Source organism: Atractosteus spatula, chromosome 14, assembly GCF_055471065.1.
Source record: "Atractosteus spatula isolate fAtrSpa1 chromosome 14, fAtrSpa1.hap1, whole genome shotgun sequence".
NCBI lineage: Eukaryota > Metazoa > Chordata > Actinopteri > Semionotiformes > Lepisosteidae > Atractosteus > Atractosteus spatula.
Window position 1 is genome coordinate 12,541,987 of NC_142719.1, and position 23,526 is coordinate 12,565,512.

The 23,526-nt window shown below is 42.8% G+C and overlaps 2 protein-coding genes across 2 annotated transcripts; both read right to left on the reverse strand.

Annotated features, from left to right (window-relative positions):
- Positions 1-711: 711 nt before the first annotated feature.
- Positions 712-7,842, reverse strand: LOC148820645 (uncharacterized). The gene is made up of 10 exons (XM_088933119.1): positions 7,768-7,842; positions 6,871-6,997; positions 6,380-6,480; positions 5,905-5,974; positions 5,591-5,699; positions 5,298-5,331; positions 3,647-4,748; positions 1,436-3,192; positions 1,091-1,157; positions 712-830 (listed from the first exon to the last, which is right to left on the reverse strand). The coding sequence occupies exons 1-10, from the start codon at positions 7,840-7,842 to the stop codon at positions 712-714; spliced, it is 3,561 nt and encodes a 1,186-aa protein (XP_088789245.1).
- Positions 7,843-12,146: 4,304 nt separating this feature from the next.
- On the reverse strand, positions 12,147-19,827 carry LOC148820646 (uncharacterized). The gene is made up of 10 exons (XM_088933101.1): positions 19,753-19,827; positions 18,856-18,982; positions 18,365-18,465; positions 17,890-17,959; positions 17,576-17,684; positions 17,283-17,316; positions 15,632-16,733; positions 13,421-15,177; positions 12,596-12,662; positions 12,147-12,335 (listed from the first exon to the last, which is right to left on the reverse strand). The coding sequence occupies exons 1-10, from the start codon at positions 19,825-19,827 to the stop codon at positions 12,217-12,219; spliced, it is 3,561 nt and encodes a 1,186-aa protein (XP_088789227.1). The 3' UTR covers positions 12,147-12,216.
- Positions 19,828-23,526: the final 3,699 nt, after the last annotated feature.

Below are 23,526 nucleotides of genomic sequence, written 5' to 3' on the forward strand. Positions count from 1 at the left end.
GTGAGCCATCAAGACTCCCTTTGTGCCAGACCCCAGTATCCCCATATTACCACGACAGTGTCACATGAACCAACACTGCATGTCGACATAACAGGTAAGTAATCCTGTGTTTAAATTGCTCATTAATATAACTGCGATCAATGGTGACAGAACCATTCTCTTTATGTTTCAAATTGTTCCACACCTGGGCTGCTATCTGCCTGGCTTTTACATGTTCTCTCTGTGTTCACATGACTTTCCTACCGCAACACAAAGGCATGCTTTAGTGTCACACATGGTGAACCTTCAATACAGAAGCCTTGATTGCTTTTATAGCCAACTACGCCTTCTAGCAATTTTAAAGGATGTTAGGACCCTTTTCTTCTGCAAAAGGATAGATATACAGTATATCTCCCAGAACCAAGACTGCACCAACAAACCAGACAAGACAGTCATACTTCATAATTCCCTTTTTATTGCGTAGCAATTACAATATCTATTACTGCCTACCCAACACAGTATACAGCATGTACGGATCATTCTAAGCTGCTGAAACATCTGGTTGAAAGATTGTCCTTAATGACACTCTGGTCATGCTGATGACGTTGGGCTATTGACACCTGCTGCCTCACACCCATTCTTTCATTCCGTGACATTAAATTTTAAAAATGGAGTTTTTTTCCTTAAAATGCTAAAATATTCTATATATTAAAATACGACTTCTTCTGAAGATCAATCATCCAACACTGGCTTCACACAAACCAGTTTCCTCATTGCCTGTGAGAATAATTTAAAGATGTTTTTACGTTTCTTCTTGGACTTTTTAGTTTCCACTGCAGGAGATGGAGAATCTGAAAAGAGAGAGCAGAACATTTCTCCCATATTAAACTTTTGCTCAATAGAAAGCTTGAGTGTGTATGCTAAAAATAAAAAAAACATTAATGCACTTTAAAAACATCAGTTCACTTATTCAGTTGTTATGGTGTTGATAAGTTCCACAATAACGACATCAATTTTTAAACAAAAAGAGAACATTCCATGGAATGATGAGCAATCTCCATTTATCTGTAAATGACCAGGTGGGACATGCTATCATTTCTGGGGGACTCACCTGCTTGGTGGCCCTCAGCCTCACTGTATTGTGTTCCTTTATCAAGGCTCAGAGATTTCTGGCTGGCCTGTGTATAGACAAAGAACATGAGGTTAGATTATTCCATCACAAGCAATACCAGGAAAAGCTCTTTGTATTAAGTTCCTACCCAAAAGTCCTCAATACTACGGGGCTATGCATCAGTTACTGGGGTGTGCAATTTGGGTAGTTAAGTAGAGAAATGTAAAAACTTCAAAAACTTTTTTATACTGTGTCTGCAGCTTTTCCACATGCTGCCAACAAAATGTTATATAAAAACAATCACTCCAAGCGTTTGACATCTACATTGCTCATCCCTGTGCTTACCTTTTTGGCCTCCTCCTTTATTTTTCCAGGCTTTCCCTTTTCATCTCTTGCTCTCTCCCGCAACGACAGTGGTTCAGCAGCCATGGCATAGCCTGAGCTGTTCTCCTTTAGAGCTGGGACCGAGCCTGGAGCTGCACTGTGAAAGGCTACTGAATCCAGGGCACCATCGACAGCTGCAGAACCCACTTGACAGGAGGCTTTCTGGCCAGAATGACTCTTCAGGTTTGTGGAGGAAAAGGTGTCTGATTTAGAAAGTTCACTTTGGCTGTTAGGTTGCAGACAGCTTTCATGTATTTCTACAGCCTCCTTCACAGCTGTGCAGCAGCTTTTTTCAGAAAGTACTTCTTCTGTGCCTCTGTCACAGCTCATCTCAGATTCCTTTGGGGCCAGGTCAAAAGTGCCAGCAGGCCCCGAGGAAAGGATACACGGACTGGAACATTCGCTCCCTGAAACCAGGATTTTTAAGACTTCGCGGGTCACATGTGCTATCATCCTTTTGATCACAGCCGGGCTTTGGGAAGCCACTGCTAACTGAAGGTCAAACTTTGAGCCCATTCTCTGGACAAGTTCTCTGTAAATGCAGCTCACAGCATTTTTAATCTTGTCAGGTGGTGGAAAGGTGGTGTTGTGTCCCTCCTCTTGGACTACAGACACCCCAGGGGCATTCATCAGTGCAGCCAAGGTTTGGTAAATCATATGCAAGGCCATCTGGCTAAACTGAAACCTTGGCAGCCCATCTGGCTTGGAAGAGGGATCCAGTGATTTTGAAAACTCAGGATCTATTTTCAGCAAAAGGCACGATACTACTTCCTCTACTAAACCTAAGGGCAAGGATATGGAAGGAGGATCAGCCTCCCTCAGATTTACAGTAGGGTGTCTTGTGCTCATATTGGTAGAAGACTTCTGGTGGGAAATCACAGACTTATTTGGTTTTAGTTTTAAAATCTCTTTAACCACAAGCAGTGCAGTGCTGTTGAGAACCACCTCATTCTTGGCAGCTACTGCAAACTGGATAATGTACATGGAATCATATCCCTTCTCCAGTTGTCTGAGAACACTGTGTACAATCTCACTGATGGTCCCGGATTGACAGCAGACATTGCTTTCTTCTCTCTTCTTGCAGACCGTCATCCCTGGGACAGCAGACAGCCGCTTCACCACATTATTGAACAGAGAGTGGATCAGGAATGTATGTTCAGACACATACCATGGGCTTCCTCCTCTACACAAATTTGGGACTATCTCCAAGAGCAGTGTGGAGATAATTTCTTTCACTGTTTCAGAACACACAGCGAGGCACTCTGAAGAGGGCACCGATGGTGCCGCTGCACAGCTTTGGCCACTGAATTTGACCAATTCATGTGTGGGGGAACAGGAGGATGAAGAATTTTCCCTGCTATTGTAAGACTTCAGTTGCTGCTGAAGAAGTGGGACACATATATTTTGGGAATGATTTGGAATTCTTTTGCCCGATCTGGACTGGCCCTTAGCTGATTCTCCCAAGTCCTTCAAAAATAGTTTGGGTCTCACCACCATCTCAGAAGAGCTCTCTTTATCAGAAACTCTCATTCCTGTTTCAGTGGGGTTTCTGCATGTCTGTTTGCTGTCAACCACTTCACAAGACATTCTGGTTCCGGAGAAGTCCTCATCCTGGACACATACGGTTTGGGGACTCTCTGCATACTGAACCCCTTTTGCACAGGCGTCCTCTTTGGCTGACACCCCTTCTATAGAGGGCAAGCCTGCCTGCCTGAGGTCTGTAAGAGAGAAATGGTTTGTGTTCACAAAAAAAATGTTCAATTTGGAGTGAGAACAAGAACTCAGATTCAGAAGTTTTATATCTCCTAAGATTGCTTTAACTTAATGGCGCTAAAGTGGAAAAAAAAATAGGCTGAAGTGTCTAACATAAAACCACAGCTGACATGTTTTCCCATAATATCTATCCTGTAAAAAACAGACAAACAAGCCTACTTTTCAAGAGCCAGAAGTGTGTAATAGTGATTAAGGGCTATTTCCACATGGGACACTACTACTATACCAATGAGAAAGGTAACTTTACCATGAATAACCCCACAATAATGGCCTGCTTTTGATTAACATACAGTCTGTTAAATAAATAATACAAGTTGGTTCCATTAAGCAAGAAAAGAAAAACCCAATATTCATATACTCTGACAAGAATATTGAATGCGCAGGCAACTGAATACTCACCTTGATGATCAATGTACAACACTTTAATTGTAGAGGTGACAACAGTCATCTGAGATCCTATGAAGGATTTCATCATCAGGCTGCTGAGAACTGATAGTTTGTCATTGTACACCAGTGAACTGGGAGATGGGTGTTTTTTTGTCTCTTGCAGGCTGTTCTCTTTTCCAGGCAGGGATTTCAGATATAGCAATCTGTTTTCATTCGTGCAATGAGGAATACAATTCCATCCCTTGTTCACCTTGAAAGTGATGTATCGTGAGTGGTTAGGGAATTGCGCTGTCGGCTTCCCATCCAAATTCTCAATCTTCAGGGTGAAGATCTGAGGAGATCTGCTGAGTGTGATCAAGGTTATTCTGGAAGAGCATGGAGTATTTTTTGGATTGTAGGCAAAGGTCCGGTCCCTTTCATTGGCAACGCGAGTGGTCACTGCCCTTACAGTCATTGAAGGATGCACTCCTGAAGTCCGTGCTGACATTGATGATGCTTGCGATGATGAGACGCATTTCTGAATCTCTCTTCCAGTCCCATGGCCTTCAAGGGAAAATTCCTCTATAGCCATTTTTTGGACAGCCATGTCTACGCAGCTGAACTGAGGCTTGATCACCAGATTCTCTAAGGTGAGAGTTTTGACTGGTTTCTTGTTCATTATGACTTTCTGAGCCCTCACCTCAGATTTCTCAGGCAGGATTGATGTGATTGAATGGGAAAGGGGCTCATCCAGCTCCAAAACTGAATTGCAGTGTGTGAGATAGCGCTGGACTTGGTGGGATGGGTGCAGTGCTACCTCCCTGTCCTTTCTCTCACACGAGTCTTGACACATGGGGTTTATTATGGAATTAGAGACTGGATCCAGCCACAGAGGTGCCTTCTTCCTGGCCTGCCCCAAGGCATCTAAGTGAGTGAACTCACTGCAGGGAAACAAGTTGCTCAGCAAGGGGCTAAACAAGACTTTGGAGCTGCATGGGGACGCCTCCATATGCAGCACTTTCTGGGAGCACTGTTCCTCTCCAAGCTGTGGAATGGCATGGATCGGCCTGTGGCTCACTCTCTCCATTCTTGTTGTTATAATTTGCAAAATGAGGTTCTGCCCCTCATTTGTAGCCTATTAAAAAAAAGACAAATACAAGACAAACAAGTCCTTAATTGAACAGAAATACACTAAATGGGTCCCCACTTTGTTATTATTAGGATACACAAAACAACTTTAATACATTGTTACGGTATAATTGTATACATTCTGAAATCTGAAAAACAGTTGAATCAGGTGTGTTAGTCTCTGAGTCAAGTGAAAGTTACTGAAGCAGCTACCAGTATGGGATACCAGAGGTGACCAGTCTCCCTTAGTTTTATGAGATATCCTTAAAAAAGCTCTCGAGTTACCCCCAGAAAGGAGGTACCAGGTGCTGTTGAGTACTTGTTTCACTAGATGGCGGCATTGGCCAAAAAGCTGCCTGTAGAGCACAGTCACTAGTGCTCAGTACAGCAAACAAATTCTCTACAAGATTGACATCATGTCATATCCTCCACACTTTGAAGACAACCTCAGTATATTGGGTGTATTTATCATACTGATAGTGATGCAGTGTCTAAAGCACACTACTCATCATTATGATTGTTTTGCCCCAAAGAACTTATACTCATATGTACTCACTATTCCTCTTATGTCCTTTACTATCTTCCTTTCTCTGTAAAAACATAAGCAATGGATTTTGATCAGTGCAAAATTACTTTAAAATCTGACAAACTCTTCAGAGAGTCCTGCACATTTAAAAATAAAGATGAATTACAAGGAATTATAAATAATATTTTTACTGATGTTTTACTGCATGGTGGCATATGGTAATACTCAGGATCGCACCTCTGCTTTACAAAATCTGAAACACATGACGTGACCATATATCTGCCCACTGAAATGACATACAAAATCAGAGAAGAAAGACTCACAAAGCAGAGTGCTTCTGATTCCTGAACTTCGTGACGATTCCTGAACTTTCTACTATAGATGAAGTGTGGCTCATCTTTCCCAAGAACATGAGATGGACAGAATCTGTTCCTGAAGAGAGGAGAAATATCCATTGCTTCAGTTCACTACGTCTGTTAATACAGGGCAGTTAGTAAGGCAAACATATCCCAGCCTGGTCTAAAAGCACTTGTGATTTTTGATTATTGGAAAAGATTTGTATGATTACAGATTTTCTTTATGGATGTATAACAGTGTGCGTTTGCCCTGAACCCTTCTTTGCCTCTGCTGGTCTTACTTGTTTCATTGCCAAAAACATCTGAGGCCTCTTTCTCTGTCTCCATGTCATTTTCAATTTCCAAAATACTCTGCAATTACACAAATAAAGTAGAAAGATACTGTAAACAGCTAGCAAAGAAATCACTGTTTGCATCTGCTTCTATGAACAACATTTCAGAAATTCACTTGTATGTTCGCAGTTATTGTTTGAATATAACAAAACCACAAGGCCCAATTCTATCAGTCTGACAGAAGAGCTGTTCAAAGGTGTTTGGAAGTACAGTGATCAGTTTAAGTGACATAGAACTTTAGAAGCCAAGGTCATTGTTAAAAAGGTTATTCCAAGTTTTGACTTAAGGAAAGGACTAAAAGTAAGATACTGATTATGCTTTTGTGAATGCTCACTTTTCCATTAAAACACAATCCACCCCTGGATTCCACAATAGTCCTCAATAGTTGAGGTCCTTAAAATGTTTTCACCCTGTCTTACTTACAAATAAAAAGTTGCTCAGCATCAGGTGAGATCTGGGTTTGCAGACTGAAGAGATGTTCTCCTCAAGTGGACTGAGAACACTGACATCAGGGCTGCTGTCAGCTGTAAAAAAAACCCTATCATTAACTGCAATAATAGAAATACTAAGAGAGACTGTGCTCTCCCCCCTGATCACAGAAGACTCCACAGCTGAAACGTTGTGCCTCTTTTCTTTTCCTTTCAACATGGAATAAACCTTTACCTGTTCCTTTGCAACCTACACATGCTGACGCAGCTCCCTACTTGAATTTCTAATTCCCAGTACATAGCCCATTTCTCTCAAATAATAGACCTCATCTTAGAATACAGAAATGAGTGCAATAACTACGGTGCGACTGTGTAACAGCTGTATCGAGAATGAATGCTGTTATTGACAATGCAAGTAAAATGTGAATAATTAGAACTGCTAAGCTTCACAAGCTGCTTGTGAAGAGATGTCATGTTATTGCTTACCCTGGTCAGCGCCTGGGGGTATTTCTTTGACCTGTCCGGTCTTGGAAACGCTCCCATGATCTGCTGGTTCATCGCCAGCTTGCAGGTGAGCCTTGAGCTTGAGGGCCACTGTCTCCTGAAGTGCCTGCTGTTAGGGAAAGAGGAGAGACAGCCTGAATGAGAACACGCCACGCGAGTATATTTCAAACTTTATTACACTTCCCACCGTCCTCGATGTCTGTGATGTGTTAGTGAAGATAGCAAAAACAAGAAAACACACGGTTAAAATATAATAAATACATGAATATCTTTAAATTGTTTTTTGGCCGAGCATGCGTTCACTAACTTGATCGAGTCGTTCGTTAAAAGCCGGTTTTGAAGTAAAAATTCACATTTCACTTCCAGCTGAAGACTGACCTTAGTGACATTACTTTTTAAACAGAAAAAATAACAGTTGACATAAGAGCACCAAACCAGGCTATTCCTTTTGTCCAGTAGGCTTGGACTGTATTAAATATATGATTTTGAAAAACAGTGTCTTAAAGGATTGATTATTAAATAACCGAGTGTTAGATAAAATAATTAAAAGCGTTACAAGAATACATAAGTAAAACGTAATTGAACGTAACAACTTCGTCAATTTAAAGTAAACGACGTAAACTAGTTTAAAAGTATTTTGCTTTCCATTTTAACCTTTTAATTTTATTTGAACGTAACTGATATTAACTCCGCTTAACAGAATTGCAAGGAAAAACGTTAACGTTTTAAAACTGCTCACCAGCGATTAACAGGTTCATACATGCCTGGCTAGATATGTACATCATCTATAAAACAATGTAAATCTTTTATGTAAAAAGCTACTTTAATTGAAGTAATATGATGGAGGCGGCGCCCCGACCATAGCCTCCAGAGCATTACCTCAGAAACCATGTGATCGGTTTTAACAGGTGCAGGAACACTACCGCGGGCTTTCCTACGACGTCTTCTTCCCATCTTTCTCAGAATAAAGTGTGTTAATTGTTTATATTAATTCAATTATATTAAATTAGACAGAGCAAACGCGAGGAATTACACCAAGCTAGCTGCAGGTACAGTGTAATTTTAAAAAACCACGGTCCTTCTGTACTATGGCAACCTTTGTGACGTAACATACGGCATACCAGTTGTTGTGATTACGTCATCAATACTAACGGGGAATACATACTGTACATTAAAGCTATGTCCTTTTCACCCATCACACTCGAGGTATAGGCCATGTATATATACTTTATCTTTATATAATTTGTGACAGTCATCAAGTTAATGAAAGCAAATAAATAGCTTTGGCTTCAGCAAGAATATTTGTACAAATTCTTGTATAACAAAATATAATATTGTGTAACGAGTTTAGAAAGCCAACATAGTTTCTAAATATCCATCCATAAAACAGTACTGTACTAACATGATAAATGCTACAAATTCAAATATATCCATTCTTTCAACTAAATGCATCCTTTTAAATAAACATGAGCCACCTCTGAATGCAAAGTGAATGAGATTTCCCATATACGAATTCACATGGTAGGAGTGAAAACTTTGAAATGATCAGAGATTAATTTAAACCACTGTAAGAAAGAGAACAAAGCAGGAATTCAGAAACACAAGGAGAACAACTACAGTATAAGAATAGGATGATACTCTTGATGGAAACAAATGTCATTTGCGTGGAACAAAGTCAAATGAAGGCTACACCATCCATCTCCTCATACTGCAGTTGTATAGAAAATCAAGAATAGGAAGGCTCATTGTTGAACTGTGTTAGATAAAAATTAAGAAATTGAAAAAGGTTTTGAAAAAGTGTGTAGTGTTCCTTATAGCTTAACAACAGCTCTCAATTGTTTTCTTGCACAACATTTTTTTCTGGCAAATGCTTTACAATCGTCTTCCATGGTCTGATAATAAAGAAGTCAATTAAAAGAGTCAGCCAAGTCATACAAGATTGCTCAGCTCTTGGCTGGGAGATGGAACAGTGTGGAGACGACAAGACTGGGCTGAAATGATCAGAGAACCAAGAGCTAAGGGATCCAATGCAGATGTCTACATAGCTGCGCGGGGATTTCTAGGTGTTGTGGTCTTACTGTTTGACAGGAAAGGCTGTTCACCATCACAGCTTCCCAAGTGTCTGGACGTCTGTCATGTGGGCTCATCCTGCATGAGGTTCAGGAGAGGAGCAGGCAGTGCTGCACCAGGCCCAGCAAGCCAGTAGGCTGTGAAGTTGTCCTGGACACAGCGGGTGACAGCAGAGCAGCCCCTCCAGGCACGCGTCTGGGCTCCTGCCCACACCCGCATGGCTCCCACCACCCGGCCACCAGCCAGAGGAAACACCCAGGGCTCATGAGTGACCAGAAGAGTGAGCACTGGATCAGTACAGGACTGAAGAAGACGAGGGAAGAGACCTGCTGAGAACATGAAGAGAGACAAAAGAGCAGCAGCACTGATAACGGCTGCACTGACACACACTGAAGATCAAGGTTAGAAAGAACACTTTCAAACAATCCCACTGGATTGTTGGAAGATGCTGTTTATTAAGAAAATGGTAGACAAACAGGTGCTTTAGTGTTGGTTCCCATGCGTTCTCTATAACACTATACCATTGGGAAAGTCAACTCTGCGGAAGTCTTTTGAATTTTTAAACGCCCAAGACACTTCCTTACCTAAAAGGTTATAAGAGCATGGAACAAGGTACCCAGCCCTGTTGTTAAAGACTGCATCAGTATCTTTCAGGAAATGGCTGCATGAATCATGTACGATCAAAAACCCACCGAAAAGTTATCAAAAGGGACCACTGTATGCTTATTTTTGTTAAAATTGCTTTTCTGTTTAAAAAAGCCATATCACAGACATTCACAAAAAGACAAACAGAAGTGACCAAATACGTAAAAATCTCTTGCTGTTTTGATTCTTTTACCTTCAGATAATTTTACAGAATTAGATTCAATTCTATTGGTTTTAGTCATATGGAGTCAGTGCACGATTTTAAATTGTATTAATAAGCGACGTGCACTAATGCAGGAGGTGTGTAACTTACAGAGTGCAGATGTCCCGCCTCGATCTGAAAAACTGACATCGAGATCGTCTTCCTAGGCATCTCTAATAAAAGATGAACACCTTCTTAGACAGTGAAAATTTGCTCATATATGCACTTTTTTTTCGGAGACTTTTGGCTTCTTATATTGTATAATGGCCAGTTCTGTGGCTGTAGTCCAATAGTGGAGCAGGGTGCGGAGGAACACAGTTGGGAAGGAGCAGGCCTCTGTCAGGTGGGCTCTGATGCCGTTTATGACTGTCTGATTCAGTCGTTCACCCCACTGATTGCCATTGGGTTGTATAAGGCCATACAAGTGTGTCGTATGTCCTGGTCAGCCAAACTCAGTGGACACAAACGGTGGCCCATTGCCGGTGGTGTTGTTGGTTGGTAACCCCAGTGGGCAAAGAGGGAATCCAAGAAGTCAATGACTGCCTGAGTGGTGACCGATCTAGTGGAGGCCATTTCAAGAGCAAATTAGAAACCATAATGAGGAAACTGTGATGGGGAAAGACACCATGCAGCTCCCCACAGATGTCCAGCTGGAGATGATCCCAGGGCTCGGCTGGCCAGTCTGGGGGCTGGATGTGGTTCGAGGCTCTCTGTTTTCCTACTTCCTACTTTCCCAGGAGGAAGGCTTCACAGTTCCTGATAAGTGTTTCGATGTCTCTGTCATTTCCTGGCCACGAAACCAGATCCAGACACTGCTGTTTGACTTTGACTATTCCCAAGTGGCCCTCGTGTGCCATCTGCAACACTCGCACCTAAAGGCAGGCAGGAATAACAGCGCAGGTGCCCCGAACGACACACGACTCATTCCAGCAGGAGAGCTCATCTTTAACATGATGGAAGGGGCTCAGGTCAGTGGAGACCTTGGAGGGCCACCCCGAGTATATGAAAGTGTGGAGCTGGGAAAGCACTGGGTCCTGTCCTGAGGTCTGCTGAAGCTCCTGAAGAGAGGCTGTGGCTTAGAGTGGAGTAAGATAAGATAAGATCACTTTTTGGCCATATACAATTTCTTGTTTTCGGAATTTGCCTTTTTTCACAGACCCCAGCTTGCACTCCATAAGACACAGAGACAGGGAGAGAAGCTTTGGGGCAGAGCACAGGGGCAGCCATTTATACGGCACCCCTGGAGCAGTTGGGGTTAAGGGCCTTGCTCAGGGTCCCAACGGAGTAGGATTCCTCTGCCAGCCATGGGATACAAACCAGCAAGCTTCCAGCCACAGGCGCAGATCCTTAACCTCAGAGCCACCATGTAGGTGAGTTTGGGCTTGAGGATCACAGTTACCAGTTGTGCTGGGAGTGGAGCGGGACAGCAAGTCTGTCACTACATTGTCATCTCCGGGAACAAACTGCAGGGAAGAATTGTACCTGCGCTTGTATTGGTGAAGTTCCTCAGACCAGCGGTGGAGCCTGAGCAGCCAGTGGCCAGTGCCTGATGTGGAGAGCAGTGCTGTAAGTGCCTGGTGGTCTGTCTGCATGTATGGCCAGGTACATGTCCCACCTTTCATGTGCCCAAACGCAGGCTAAGACCTCTCTCTCTCACCCATGAGCACTTCTGTCTTGTCGTGCAGAGAACCCGGGAGGGAGTGAGCCATCAAGATCCCCTTTGTGCCAGACCCCGGTATCCCCATATTACCACGACAGTGTCACATGAATCAACACTGCATGTCGACATAACAGGTAAGTAATCCTGTGTTTAATTTGCTCATTAATATAGCTGCGATCAGTGGTGACAGAACCATTCTCTTTATGTTTCAAATTGTTCCACACCTGGGCTGCTATCTGCCTGGCTTTTATATGTTCTCTCTGTGTTCACATGACTTTCCTACCGCAACACAAAGGCATGCTTTAGTGTCACACATGGTGAACCTTCAATGCAGAAACCTTGATTGCTTTTATAGCCAACTACGCCTTCTAGCAATTTTAAAGGATGTTAGGACCCTTTTCTTCTGCAAAAGGATAGATATACAGTATATCTCCCAGAACCAAGACTGCACCAACAAACCAGACAAGACAGTCATACTTCATAATTCCCTTTTTATTGCGTAGCAATTACAATATCTATTACTGCCTACCCAACACAGTATACAGCATGTACGGATCATTCTAAGCTGCTGAAACATCTGGTTGAAAGATTGTCCTAAATGACACTCTGGTCATGCTGATGACGTTGGGCTATTGACACCTGCTGCCTCACACCCATTCTTTCATTCCGTGACATTAAATTTTAAAAATGGAGTTTTTTTCCTTAAAATGCTAAAATATTCTATATATTAAAATACGACTTCTTCTGAAGATCAATCATCCAACACTGGCTTCACACAAACCAGTTTCCTCATTGCCTGTGAGAATAATTTAAAGATGTTTTTACGTTTCTTCTTGGACTTTTTAGTTTCCACTGCAGGAGATGGAGAATCTGAAAAGAGAGAGCAGAACATTTCTCCCATATTAAACTTTTGCTCAATAGAAAGCTTGAGTGTGTATGCTAAAAATAAAAAAAACATTAATGCACTTTAAAAACATCAGTTCACTTATTCAGTTGTTATGGTGTTGATAAGTTCCACAATAACGACATCAATTTTTAAACAAAAAGAGAACATTCCATGGAATGATGAGCAATCTCCATTTATCTGTAAATGACCAGGTGGGACATGCTATCATTTCTGGGGGACTCACCTGCTTGGTGGCCCTCAGCCTCACTGTATTGTGTTCCTTTATCAAGGCTCAGAGATTTCTGGCTGGCCTGTGTATAGACAAAGAACATGAGGTTAGATTATTCCATCACAAGCAATACTGTAACGACCAGTTCCTTCCGGACCCTATGCGGACGACACAGTCCGACGGAGTGGGGAAACACTAGGGAAACGTCATGCAGGAAAACGGGGCTGAAGACAGGGGGGCGTGTCCAAGGTGCGCTGGTGCACGGGGGAGGTGTGGCCGAGGCGAACAATCCTAGAGAGTAGTCCTTAGGGAATATCCAAAACACAAGGGTAAGTCCAAAACCAGAAGATCCATCAGAAGAAAGAATTAAAACCACGAAGGCCGGGTCGGAACCGGCGGACGGGGAACGGGAACAGAGGTTAAAACCTTAACGGGACCAGGCGCCTCCTGGTCCCGGACTCGCACGATATGGAAATCAGATGCAGAGCCCGGATGAGCGTCAGCGCCTGGCTTTTAAGGTGGGCTGGGAATAGGGAACAGGTGCAGAGAATAAAGTCTTAGTGAAAGGGCTGGAGCACCCTTAAGGAGGGGGAACTATAATCGTGACAAATACCAGGAAAAGCTCTTTGTATTAAGTTCCTACCCAAAAGTCCTCAATACTACGGGGCTATGCATCAGTTACTGGGGTGTGCAATTTGGGTAGTTAAGTAGAGAAATGTAAAAACTTCAAAAACTTTTTTATACTGTGTCTGCAGCTTTTCCACATGCTGCCAACAAAATGTTATATAAAAACAATCACTCCAAGCGTTTGACATCTACATTGCTCATCCCTGTGCTTACCTTTTTGGCCTCCTCCTTTATTTTTCCAGGCTTTCCCTTTTCATCTCTTGCTCTCTCCCGCAACGACAGTGGTTCAGCAGCCATGGCATAGCCTGAGCTGTTCTCCTTTAGAGCTGGGACCGAGCCTGGAGCTGCACTGTGAAAGGCTACTGAATCCAGGGCACCATCGACAGCTGCAGAACCCACTTGACAGGAGGCTTTCTGGCCAGAATGACTCTTCAGGTTTGTGGAGGAAAAGGTGTCTGATTTAGAAAGTTCACTTTGGCTGTTAGGTTGCAGACAGCTTTCATGTATTTCTACAGCCTCCTTCACAGCTGTGCAGCAGCTTTTTTCAGAAAGTACTTCTTCTGTGCCTCTGTCACAGCTCATCTCAGATTCCTTTGGGGCCAGGTCAAAAGTGCCAGCAGGCCCCGAGGAAAGGATACACGGACTGGAACATTCGCTCCCTGAAACCAGGATTTTTAAGACTTCGCGGGTCACATGTGCTATCATCCTTTTGATCACAGCCGGGCTTTGGGAAGCCACTGCTAACTGAAGGTCAAACTTTGAGCCCATTCTCTGGACAAGTTCTCTGTAAATGCAGCTCACAGCATTTTTAATCTTGTCAGGTGGTGGAAAGGTGGTGTTGTGTCCCTCCTCTTGGACTACAGACACCCCAGGGGCATTCATCAGTGCAGCCAAGGTTTGGTAAATCATATGCAAGGCCATCTGGCTAAACTGAAACCTTGGCAGCCCATCTGGCTTGGAAGAGGGATCCAGTGATTTTGAAAACTCAGGATCTATTTTCAGCAAAAGGCACGATACTACTTCCTCTACTAAACCTAAGGGCAAGGATATGGAAGGAGGATCAGCCTCCCTCAGATTTACAGTAGGGTGTCTTGTGCTCATATTGGTAGAAGACTTCTGGTGGGCAATCACAGACTTATTTGGTTTTAGTTTTAAAATCTCTTTAACCACAAGCAGTGCAGTGCTGTTGAGAACCACCTCATTCTTGGCAGCTACTGCAAACTGGATAATGTACATGGAATCATATCCCTTCTCCAGTTGTCTGAGAACACTGTGTACAATCTCACTGATGGTCCCGGATTGACAGCAGACATTGCTTTCTTCTCTCTTCTTGCAGACCGTCATCCCTGGGACAGCAGACAGCCGCTTCACCACATTATTGAACAGAGAGTGGATCAGGAATGTATGTTCAGACACATACCATGGGCTTCCTCCTCTACACAAATTTGGGACTATCTCCAAGAGCAGTGTGGAGATAATTTCTTTCACTGTTTCAGAACACACAGCGAGGCACTCTGAAGAGGGCACCGATGGTGCCGCTGCACAGCTTTGGCCACTGAATTTGACCAATTCATGTGTGGGGGAACAGGAGGATGAAGAATTTTCCCTGCTATTGTAAGACTTCAGTTGCTGCTGAAGAAGTGGGACACATATATTTTGGGAATGATTTGGAATTCTTTTGCCCGATCTGGACTGGCCCTTAGCTGATTCTCCCAAGTCCTTCAAAAATAGTTTGGGTCTCACCACCATCTCAGAAGAGCTCTCTTTATCAGAAACTCTCATTCCTGTTTCAGTGGGGTTTCTGCATGTCTGTTTGCTGTCAACCACTTCACAAGACATTCTGGTTCCGGAGAAGTCCTCATCCTGGACACATACGGTTTGGGGACTCTCTGCATACTGAACCCCTTTTGCACAGGCGTCCTCTTTGGCTGACACCCCTTCTATAGAGGGCAAGCCTGCCTGCCTGAGGTCTGTAAGAGAGAAATGGTTTGTGTTCACAAAAAAAATGTTCAATTTGGAGTGAGAACAAGAACTCAGATTCAGAAGCTTTATATCTCCTAAGATTGCTTTAACTTAATGGCGCTAAAGTGGAAAAAAAAATAGGCTGAAGTGTCTAACATAAAACCACAGCTGACATGTTTTCCCATAATATCTATCCTGTAAAAAACAGACAAACAAGCCTACTTTTCAAGAGCCAGAAGTGTGTAATAGTGATTAAGGGCTATTTCCACATGGGACACTACTACTATACCAATGAGAAAGGTAACTTTACCATGAATAACCCCACAATAATGGCCTGCTTTTGATTAACATACAGTCTGTTAAATAAATAATACAAGTTGGTTCCATTAAGCAAGAAAAGAAAAACCCAATATTCATATACTCTGACAAGAATATTGAATGCGCAGGCAACTGAATACTCACCTTGATGATCAATGTACAACACTTTAATTGTAGAGGTGACAACAGTCATCTGAGATCCTATGAAGGATTTCATCATCAGGCTGCTGAGAACTGATAGTTTGTCATTGTACACCAGTGAACTGGGAGATGGGTGTTTTTTTGTCTCTTGCAGGCTGTTCTCTTTTCCAGGCAGGGATTTCAGATATAGCAATCTGTTTTCATTCGTGCAATGAGGAATACAATTCCATCCCTTGTTCACCTTGAAAGTGATGTATCGTGAGTGGTTAGGGAATTGCGCTGTCGGCTTCCCATCCAAATTCTCAATCTTCAGGGTGAAGATCTGAGGAGATCTGCTGAGTGTGATCAAGGTTATTCTGGAAGAGCATGGAGTATTTTTTGGATTGTAGGCAAAGGTCCGGTCCCTTTCATTGGCAACGCGAGTGGTCACTGCCCTTACAGTCATTGAAGGATGCACTCCTGAAGTCCGTGCTGACATTGATGATGCTTGCGATGATGAGACGCATTTCTGAATCTCTCTTCCAGTCCCATGGCCTTCAAGGGAAAATTCCTCTATAGCCATTTTTTGGACAGCCATGTCTACGCAGCTGAACTGAGGCTTGATCACCAGATTCTCTAAGGTGAGAGTTTTGACTGGTTTCTTGTTCATTATGACTTTCTGAGCCCTCACCTCAGATTTCTCAGGCAGGATTGATGTGATTGAATGGGAAAGGGGCTCATCCAGCTCCAAAACTGAATTGCAGTGTGTGAGATAGCGCTGGACTTGGTGGGATGGGTGCAGTGCTACCTCCCTGTCCTTTCTCTCACACGAGTCTTGACACATGGGGTTTATTATGGAATTAGAGACTGGATCCAGCCACAGAGGTGCCTTCTTCCTGGCCTGCCCCAAGGCATCTAAGTGAGTGAACTCACTGCAGGGAAACAAGTTGCTCAGCAAGGGGCTAAACAAGACTTTGGAGCTGCATGGGGACGCCTCCATATGCAGCACTTTCTGGGAGCACTGTTCCTCTCCAAGCTGTGGAATGGCATGGATCGGCCTGTGGCTCACTCTCTCCATTCTTGTTGTTATAATTTGCAAAATGAGGTTCTGCCCCTCATTTGTAGCCTATTAAAAAAAAGACAAATACAAGACAAACAAGTCCTTAATTGAACAGAAATACACTAAATGGGTCCCCACTTTGTTATTATTAGGATACACAAAACAACTTTAATACATTGTTACGGTATAATTGTATACATTCTGAAATCTGAAAAACAGTTGAATCAGGTGTGTTAGTCTCTGAGTCAAGTGAAAGTTACTGAAGCAGCTACCAGTATGGGATACCAGAGGTGACCAGTCTCCCTTAGTTTTATGAGATATCCTTAAAAAAGCTCTCGAGTTACCCCCAGAAAGGAGGTACCAGGTGCTGTTGAGTACTTGTTTCACTAGATGGCGGCATTGGCCAAAAAGCTGCCTGTAGAGCACAGTCACTAGTGCTCAGTACAGCAAACAAATTCTCTACAAGATTGACATCATGTCATATCCTCCACACTTTGAAGACAACCTCAGTATATTGGGTGTATTTATCATACTGATAGTGATGCAGTGTCTAAAGCACACTACTCATCATTATGATTGTTTTGCCCCAAAGAACTTATACTCATATGTACTCACTATTCCTCTTATGTCCTTTACTATCTTCCTTTCTCTGTAAAAACATAAGCAATGGATTTTGATCAGTGCAAAATTACTTTAAAATCTGACAAACTCTTCAGAGAGTCCTGCACATTTAAAAATAAAGATGAATTACAAGGAATTATAAATAATATTTTTACTGATGTTTTACTGCATGGTGGCATATGGTAATACTCAGGATCGCACCTCTGCTTTACAAAATCTGAAACACATGACGTGACCATATATCTGCCCACTGAAATGACATACAAAATCAGAGAAGAAAGACTCACAAAGCAGAGCGCTTCTGATTCCTGAACTTCGTGACGATTCCTGAACTTTCTACTATAGATGAAGTGTGGCTCATCTTTCCCAAGAACATGAGATGGACAGAATCTGTTCCTGAAGAGAGGAGAAATATCCATTGCTTCAGTTCACTACGTCTGTTAATACAGGGCAGTTAGTAAGGCAAACATATCCCAGCCTGGTCTAAAAGCACTTGTGATTTTTGATTATTGGAAAAGATTTGTATGATTACAGATTTTCTTTATGGATGTATAACAGTGTGCGTTTGCCCTGAACCCTTCTTTGCCTCTGCTGGTCTTACTTGTTTCATTGCCAAAAACATCTGAGGCCTCTTTCTCTGTCTCCATGTCATTTTCAATTTCCAAAATACTCTGCAATTACACAAATAAAGTAGAAAGATACTGTAAACAGCTAGCAAAGAAATCACTGTTTGCATCTGCTTCTATGAACAACATTTCAGAAATTCACTTGTATGTTCGCAGTTATTGTTTGAATATAACAAAACCACAAGGCCCAATTCTATCAGTCTGACAGAAGAGCTGTTCAAAGGTGTTTGGAAGTACAGTGATCAGTTTAAGTGACATAGAACTTTAGAAGCCAAGGTCATTGTTAAAAAGGTTATTCCAAGTTTTGACTTAAGGAAAGGACTAAAAGTAAGATACTGATTATGCTTTTGTGAATGCTCACTTTTCCATTAAAACACAATCCACCCCTGGATTCCACAATAGTCCTCAATAGTTGAGGTCCTTAAAATGTTTTCACCCTGTCTTACTTACAAATAAAAAGTTGCTCAGCATCAGGTGAGATCTGGGTTTGCAGACTGAAGAGATGTTCTCCTCAAGTGGACTGAGAACACTGACATCAGGGCTGCTGTCAGCTGTAAAAAAAACCCTATCATTAACTGCAATAATAGAAATACTAAGAGAGACTGTGCTCTCCCCCCTGATCACAGAAGACTCCACAGCTGAAACGTTGTGCCTCTTTTCTTTTCCTTTCAACATGGAATAAACCTTTACCTGTTCCTTTGCAACCTACACATGCTGACGCAGCTCCCTACTTGAATTTCTAATTCCCAGTACATAGCCCATTTCTCTCAAATAATAGACCTCATCTTAGAATACAGAAATGAGTGCAATAACTACGGTGCGACTGTGTAACAGCTGTATCGAGAATGAATGCTGTTATTGACAATACAAGTAAAATGTGAATAATTAGAACTGCTAAGCTTCACAAGCTGCTTGTGAAGAGATGTCATGTTATTGCTTACCCTGGTCAGCGCCTGGGGGTATTTCTTTGACCTGTCCGGTCTTGGAAACGCTCCCATGATCTGCTGGTTCATCGCCAGCTTGCAGGTGAGCCTTGAGCTTGAGGGCCACTGTCTCCTGAAGTGCCTGCTGTTAGGGAAAGAGGAGAGACAGCCTGAATGAGAACACGCCACGCGAGTATATTTCAAACTTTATTACACTTCCCACCGTCCTCGATGTCTGTGATGTGTTAGTGAAGATAGCAAAAACAAGAAAACACACGGTTAAAATATAATAAATACATGCATATCTTTAAATTGTTTTTTGGCCGAGCATGCGTTCACTAACTTGATCGAGTCGTTCGTTAAAAGCCGGTTTTGAAGTAAAAATTCACATTTCACTTCCAGCTGAAGACTGACCTTAGTGACATTACTTTTTAAACAGAAAAAATAACAGTTGACATAAGAGCACCAAACCAGGCTATTCCTTTTGTCCAGTAGGCTTGGACTGTATTAAATATATGATTTTGAAAAACAGTGTCTTAAAGGATTGATTATTAAATAACCGAGTGTTAGATAAAATAATTAAAAGCGTTACAAGAATACATAAGTAAAACGTAATTGAACGTAACAACTTCGTCAATTTAAAGTAAACGACGTAAACTAGTTTAAAAGTATTTTGCTTTCCATTTTAACCTTTTAATTTTATTTGAACGTAACTGATATTAACTCCGCTTAACAGAATTGCAAGGAAAAACGTTAACGTTTAAAAACTGCTCACCAGCGATTAACAGGTTCATACATGCCTGGCTAGATATGTACATCATCTATAAAACAATGTAAATCTTTTATGTAAAAAGCTACTTTAATTGAAGTAATATGATGGAGGCGGCGCCCCGACCATAGCCTCCAGAGCATTACCTCAGAAACCATGTGATCGGTTTTAACAGGTGCAGGAACACTACCGCGGGCTTTCCTACGACGTCTTCTTCCCATCTTTCTCAGAATAAAGTGTGTTAATTGTTTATATTAATTCAATTATATTAAATTAGACAGAGCAAACGCGAGGAATTACACCAAGCTAGCTGCAGGTACAGTGTAATTTTAAAAAACCACGGTCCTTCTGTACTATGGCAACCTTTGTGACGTAACATACGGCATACCAGTTGTTGTGATTACGTCATCAATACTAACGGGGAATACATACTGTACATTAAAGCTATGTCCTTTTCACCCATCACACTCGAGGTATAGGCCATGTATATATACTTTATCTTTATATAATTTGTGACAGTCATCAAGTTAATGAAAGCAAATAAATAGCTTTGGCTTCAGCAAGAATATTTGTACAAATTCTTGTATAACAAAATATAATATTGTGTAACGAGTTTAGAAAGCCAACATAGTTTCTAAATATCCATCCATAAAACAGTACTGTACTAACATGATAAATGCTACAAATTCAAATATATCCATTCTTTCAACTAAATGCATCCTTTTAAATAAACATGAGCCACCTCTGAATGCAAAGTGAATGAGATTTCCCATATACGAATTCACATGGTAGGAGTGAAAACTTTGAAATGATCAGAGATTAATTTAAACCACTGTAAGAAAGAGAACAAAGCAGGAATTCAGAAACACAAGGAGAACAACTACAGTATAAGAATAGGATGATACTCTTGATGGAAACAAATGTCATTTGCGTGGAACAAAGTCAAATGAAGGCTACACCATCCATCTCCTCATACTGCAGTTGTATAGAAAATCAAGAATAGGAAGGCTCATTGTTGAACTGTGTTAGATAAAAATTAAGAAATTGAAAAAGGTTTTGAAAAAGTGTGTAGTGTTCCTTATAGCTTAACAACAGCTCTCAATTGTTTTCTTGCACAACATTTTTTTCTGGCAAATGCTTTACAATCGTCTTCCATGGTCTGATAATAAAGAAGTCAATTAAAAGAGTCAGCCAAGTCATACAAGATTGCTCAGCTCTTGGCTGGGAGATGGAACAGTGTGGAGACGACAAGACTGGGCTGAAATGATCAGAGAACCAAGAGCTAAGGGATCCAATGCAGATGTCTACATAGCTGCGCGGGGATTTCTAGGTGTTGTGGTCTTACTGTTTGACAGGAAAGGCTGTTCACCATCACAGCTTCCCAAGTGTCTGGACGTCTGTCATGTGGGCTCATCCTGCATGAGGTTCAGGAGAGGAGCAGGCAGTGCTGCACCAGGCCCAGCAAGCCAGTAGGCTGTGAAGTTGTCCTGGACACAGCGGGTGACAGCAGAGCAGCCCCTCCAGGCACGCGTCTGGGCTCCTGCCCACACCCGCATGGCTCCCACCACCCGGCCACCAGCCAGAGGAAACACCCAGGGCTCATGAGTGACCAGAAGAGTGAGCACTGGATCAGTACAGGACTGAAGAAGACGAGGGAAGAGACCTGCTGAGAACATGAAGAGAGACAAAAGAGCAGCAGCACTGATAACGGCTGCACTGACACACACTGAAGATCAAGGTTAGAAAGAACACTTTCAAACAATCCCACTGGATTGTTGGAAGATGCTGTTTATTAAGAAAATGGTAGACAAACAGGTGCTTTAGTGTTGGTTCCCATGCGTTCTCTATAACACTATACCATTGGGAAAGTCAACTCTGCGGAAGTCTTTTGAATTTTTAAACGCCCAAGACACTTCCTTACCTAAAAGGTTATAAGAGCGTGGAACAAGGTACCCAGCCCTGTTGTTAAAGACTGCATCAGTATCTTTCAGGAAATGGCTGCATGAATCATGTACGATCAAAAACCCACCAAAAAGTTATCAAAAGGGACCACTGTATGCTTATTTTTGTTAAAATTGCTTTTCTGTTTAAAAAAGCCATATCACAGACATTCACAAAAAGACAAACAGAAGTGACCAAATACGTAAAAATCTCTTGCTGTTTTGATTCTTTTACCTTCAGATAATTTTACAGAATTAGATTCAATTCTATTGGTTTTAGTCATATGGAGTCAGTGCACGATTTTAAATTGTATTAATAAGCGACGTGCACTAATGCAGGAGGTGTGTAACTTACAGAGTGCAGATGTCCCGCCTCGATCTGAAAAACTGACATCGAGATCGTCTTCCTAGGCATCTCTAATAAAAGATGAACACCTTCTTAGACAGTGAAAATTTGCTCATATATGCACTTTTTTTTCGGAGACTTTTGGCTTCTTATATTGTATAATGGCCAGTTCTGTGGCTGTAGTCCAATAGTGGAGCAGGGTGCGGAGGAACACAGTTGGGAAGGAGCAGGCCTCTGTCAGGTGGGCTCTGATGCCGTTTATGACTGTCTGATTCAGTCGTTCACCCCACTGATTGCCATTGGGTTGTATAAGGCCATACAAGTGTGTCGTATGTCCTGGTCAGCCAAACTCAGTGGACACAAACGGTGGCCCATTGCCGGTGGTGTTGTTGGTTGGTAACCCCAGTGGGCAAAGAGGGAATCCAGGAAGTCAATGACTGCCTGAGTGGTGACCGATCTAGTGGAGGCCATTTCAAGAGCAAATTAGAAACCATAATGAGGAAACTGTGATGGGGAAAGACACCATGCAGCTCCCCACAGATGTCCAGCTGGAGATGATCCCAGGGCTCGGCTGGCCAGTCTGGGGGCTGGATGTGGTTCGAGGCTCTCTGTTTTCCTACTTCCTACTTTCCCAGGAGGAAGGCTTCACAGTTCCTGATAAGTGTTTCGATGTCTCTGTCATTTCCTGGCCACGAAACCAGATCCAGACACTGCTGTTTGACTTTGACTATTCCCAAGTGGCCCTCGTGTGCCATCTGCAACACTCGCACCTTAAGGCAGGCAGGAATAACAGCGCAGGTGCCCCGAACGACACACGACTCATTCCAGCAGGAGAGCTCATCTTTAACATGATGGAAGGGGCTCAGGTCAGTGGAGACCTTGGAGGGCCACCCCGAGTATATGAAAGTGTGGAGCTGGGAAAGCACTGGGTCCTGTCCTGAGGTCTGCTGAAGCTCCTGAAGAGAGGCTGTGGCTTAGAGTGGAGTAAGATAAGATAAGATCACTTTTTGGCCATATACAATTTCTTGTTTTCGGAATTTGCCTTTTTTCACAGACCCCAGCTTGCACTCCATAAGACACAGAGACAGGGAGAGAAGCTTTGGGGCAGAGCACAGGGGCAGCCATTTATACGGCACCCCTGGAGCAGTTGGGGTTAAGGGCCTTGCTCAGGGTCCCAACGGAGTAGGATTCCTCTGCCAGCCATGGGATACAAACCAGCAAGCTTCCAGCCACAGGCGCAGATCCTTAACCTCAGAGCCACCATGTAGGTGAGTTTGGGCTTGAGGATCACAGTTACCAGTTGTGCTGGGAGTGGAGCGGGACAGCAAGTCTGTCACTACATTGTCATCTCCGGGAACAAACTGCAGGGAAGAATTGTACCTGCGCTTGTATTGGTGAAGTTCCTCAGACCAGCGGTGGAGCCTGAGCAGCCAGTGGCCAGTGCCTGATGTGGAGAGCAGTGCTGTAAGTGCCTGGTGGTCTGTCTGCATGTATGGCCAGGTACATGTCCCACCTTTCATGTGCCCAAACGCAGGCTAAGACCTCTCTCTCTCACCCATGAGCACTTCTGTCTTGTCGTGCAGAGAACCCGGGAGGGAGTGAGCCATCAAGATCCCCTTTGTGCCAGACCCCGG

Excerpts from the sequence above, each read along its gene's own strand:
- LOC148820645 (XM_088933119.1), bottom strand. The coding sequence starts at position 7,842 with ATGGGAAGAAGACGTCGTAGGAAAGCCCGCGGTAGTGTTCCTGCACCT. Across the intron at positions 3,193-3,646 it reads GTTGTACATTGATCATCAAG|ACCTCAGGCAGGCAGGCTTG; the intron begins GTGAGTATTCAG and ends TCTCTCTTACAG. Across the intron at positions 1,158-1,435 it reads TAAAGGAGGAGGCCAAAAAG|GCCAGCCAGAAATCTCTGAG; the intron begins GTAAGCACAGGG and ends GTCTATACACAG.
- LOC148820646 (XM_088933101.1), bottom strand. The coding sequence starts at position 19,827 with ATGGGAAGAAGACGTCGTAGGAAAGCCCGCGGTAGTGTTCCTGCACCT. Across the intron at positions 18,983-19,752 it reads CCGATCACATGGTTTCTGAG|CAGGCACTTCAGGAGACAGT; the intron begins GTAATGCTCTGG and ends TTTCCCTAACAG. Across the intron at positions 17,960-18,364 it reads TGCTGAGCAACTTTTTATTT|AGTATTTTGGAAATTGAAAA; the intron begins GTAAGTAAGACA and ends GTGTAATTGCAG.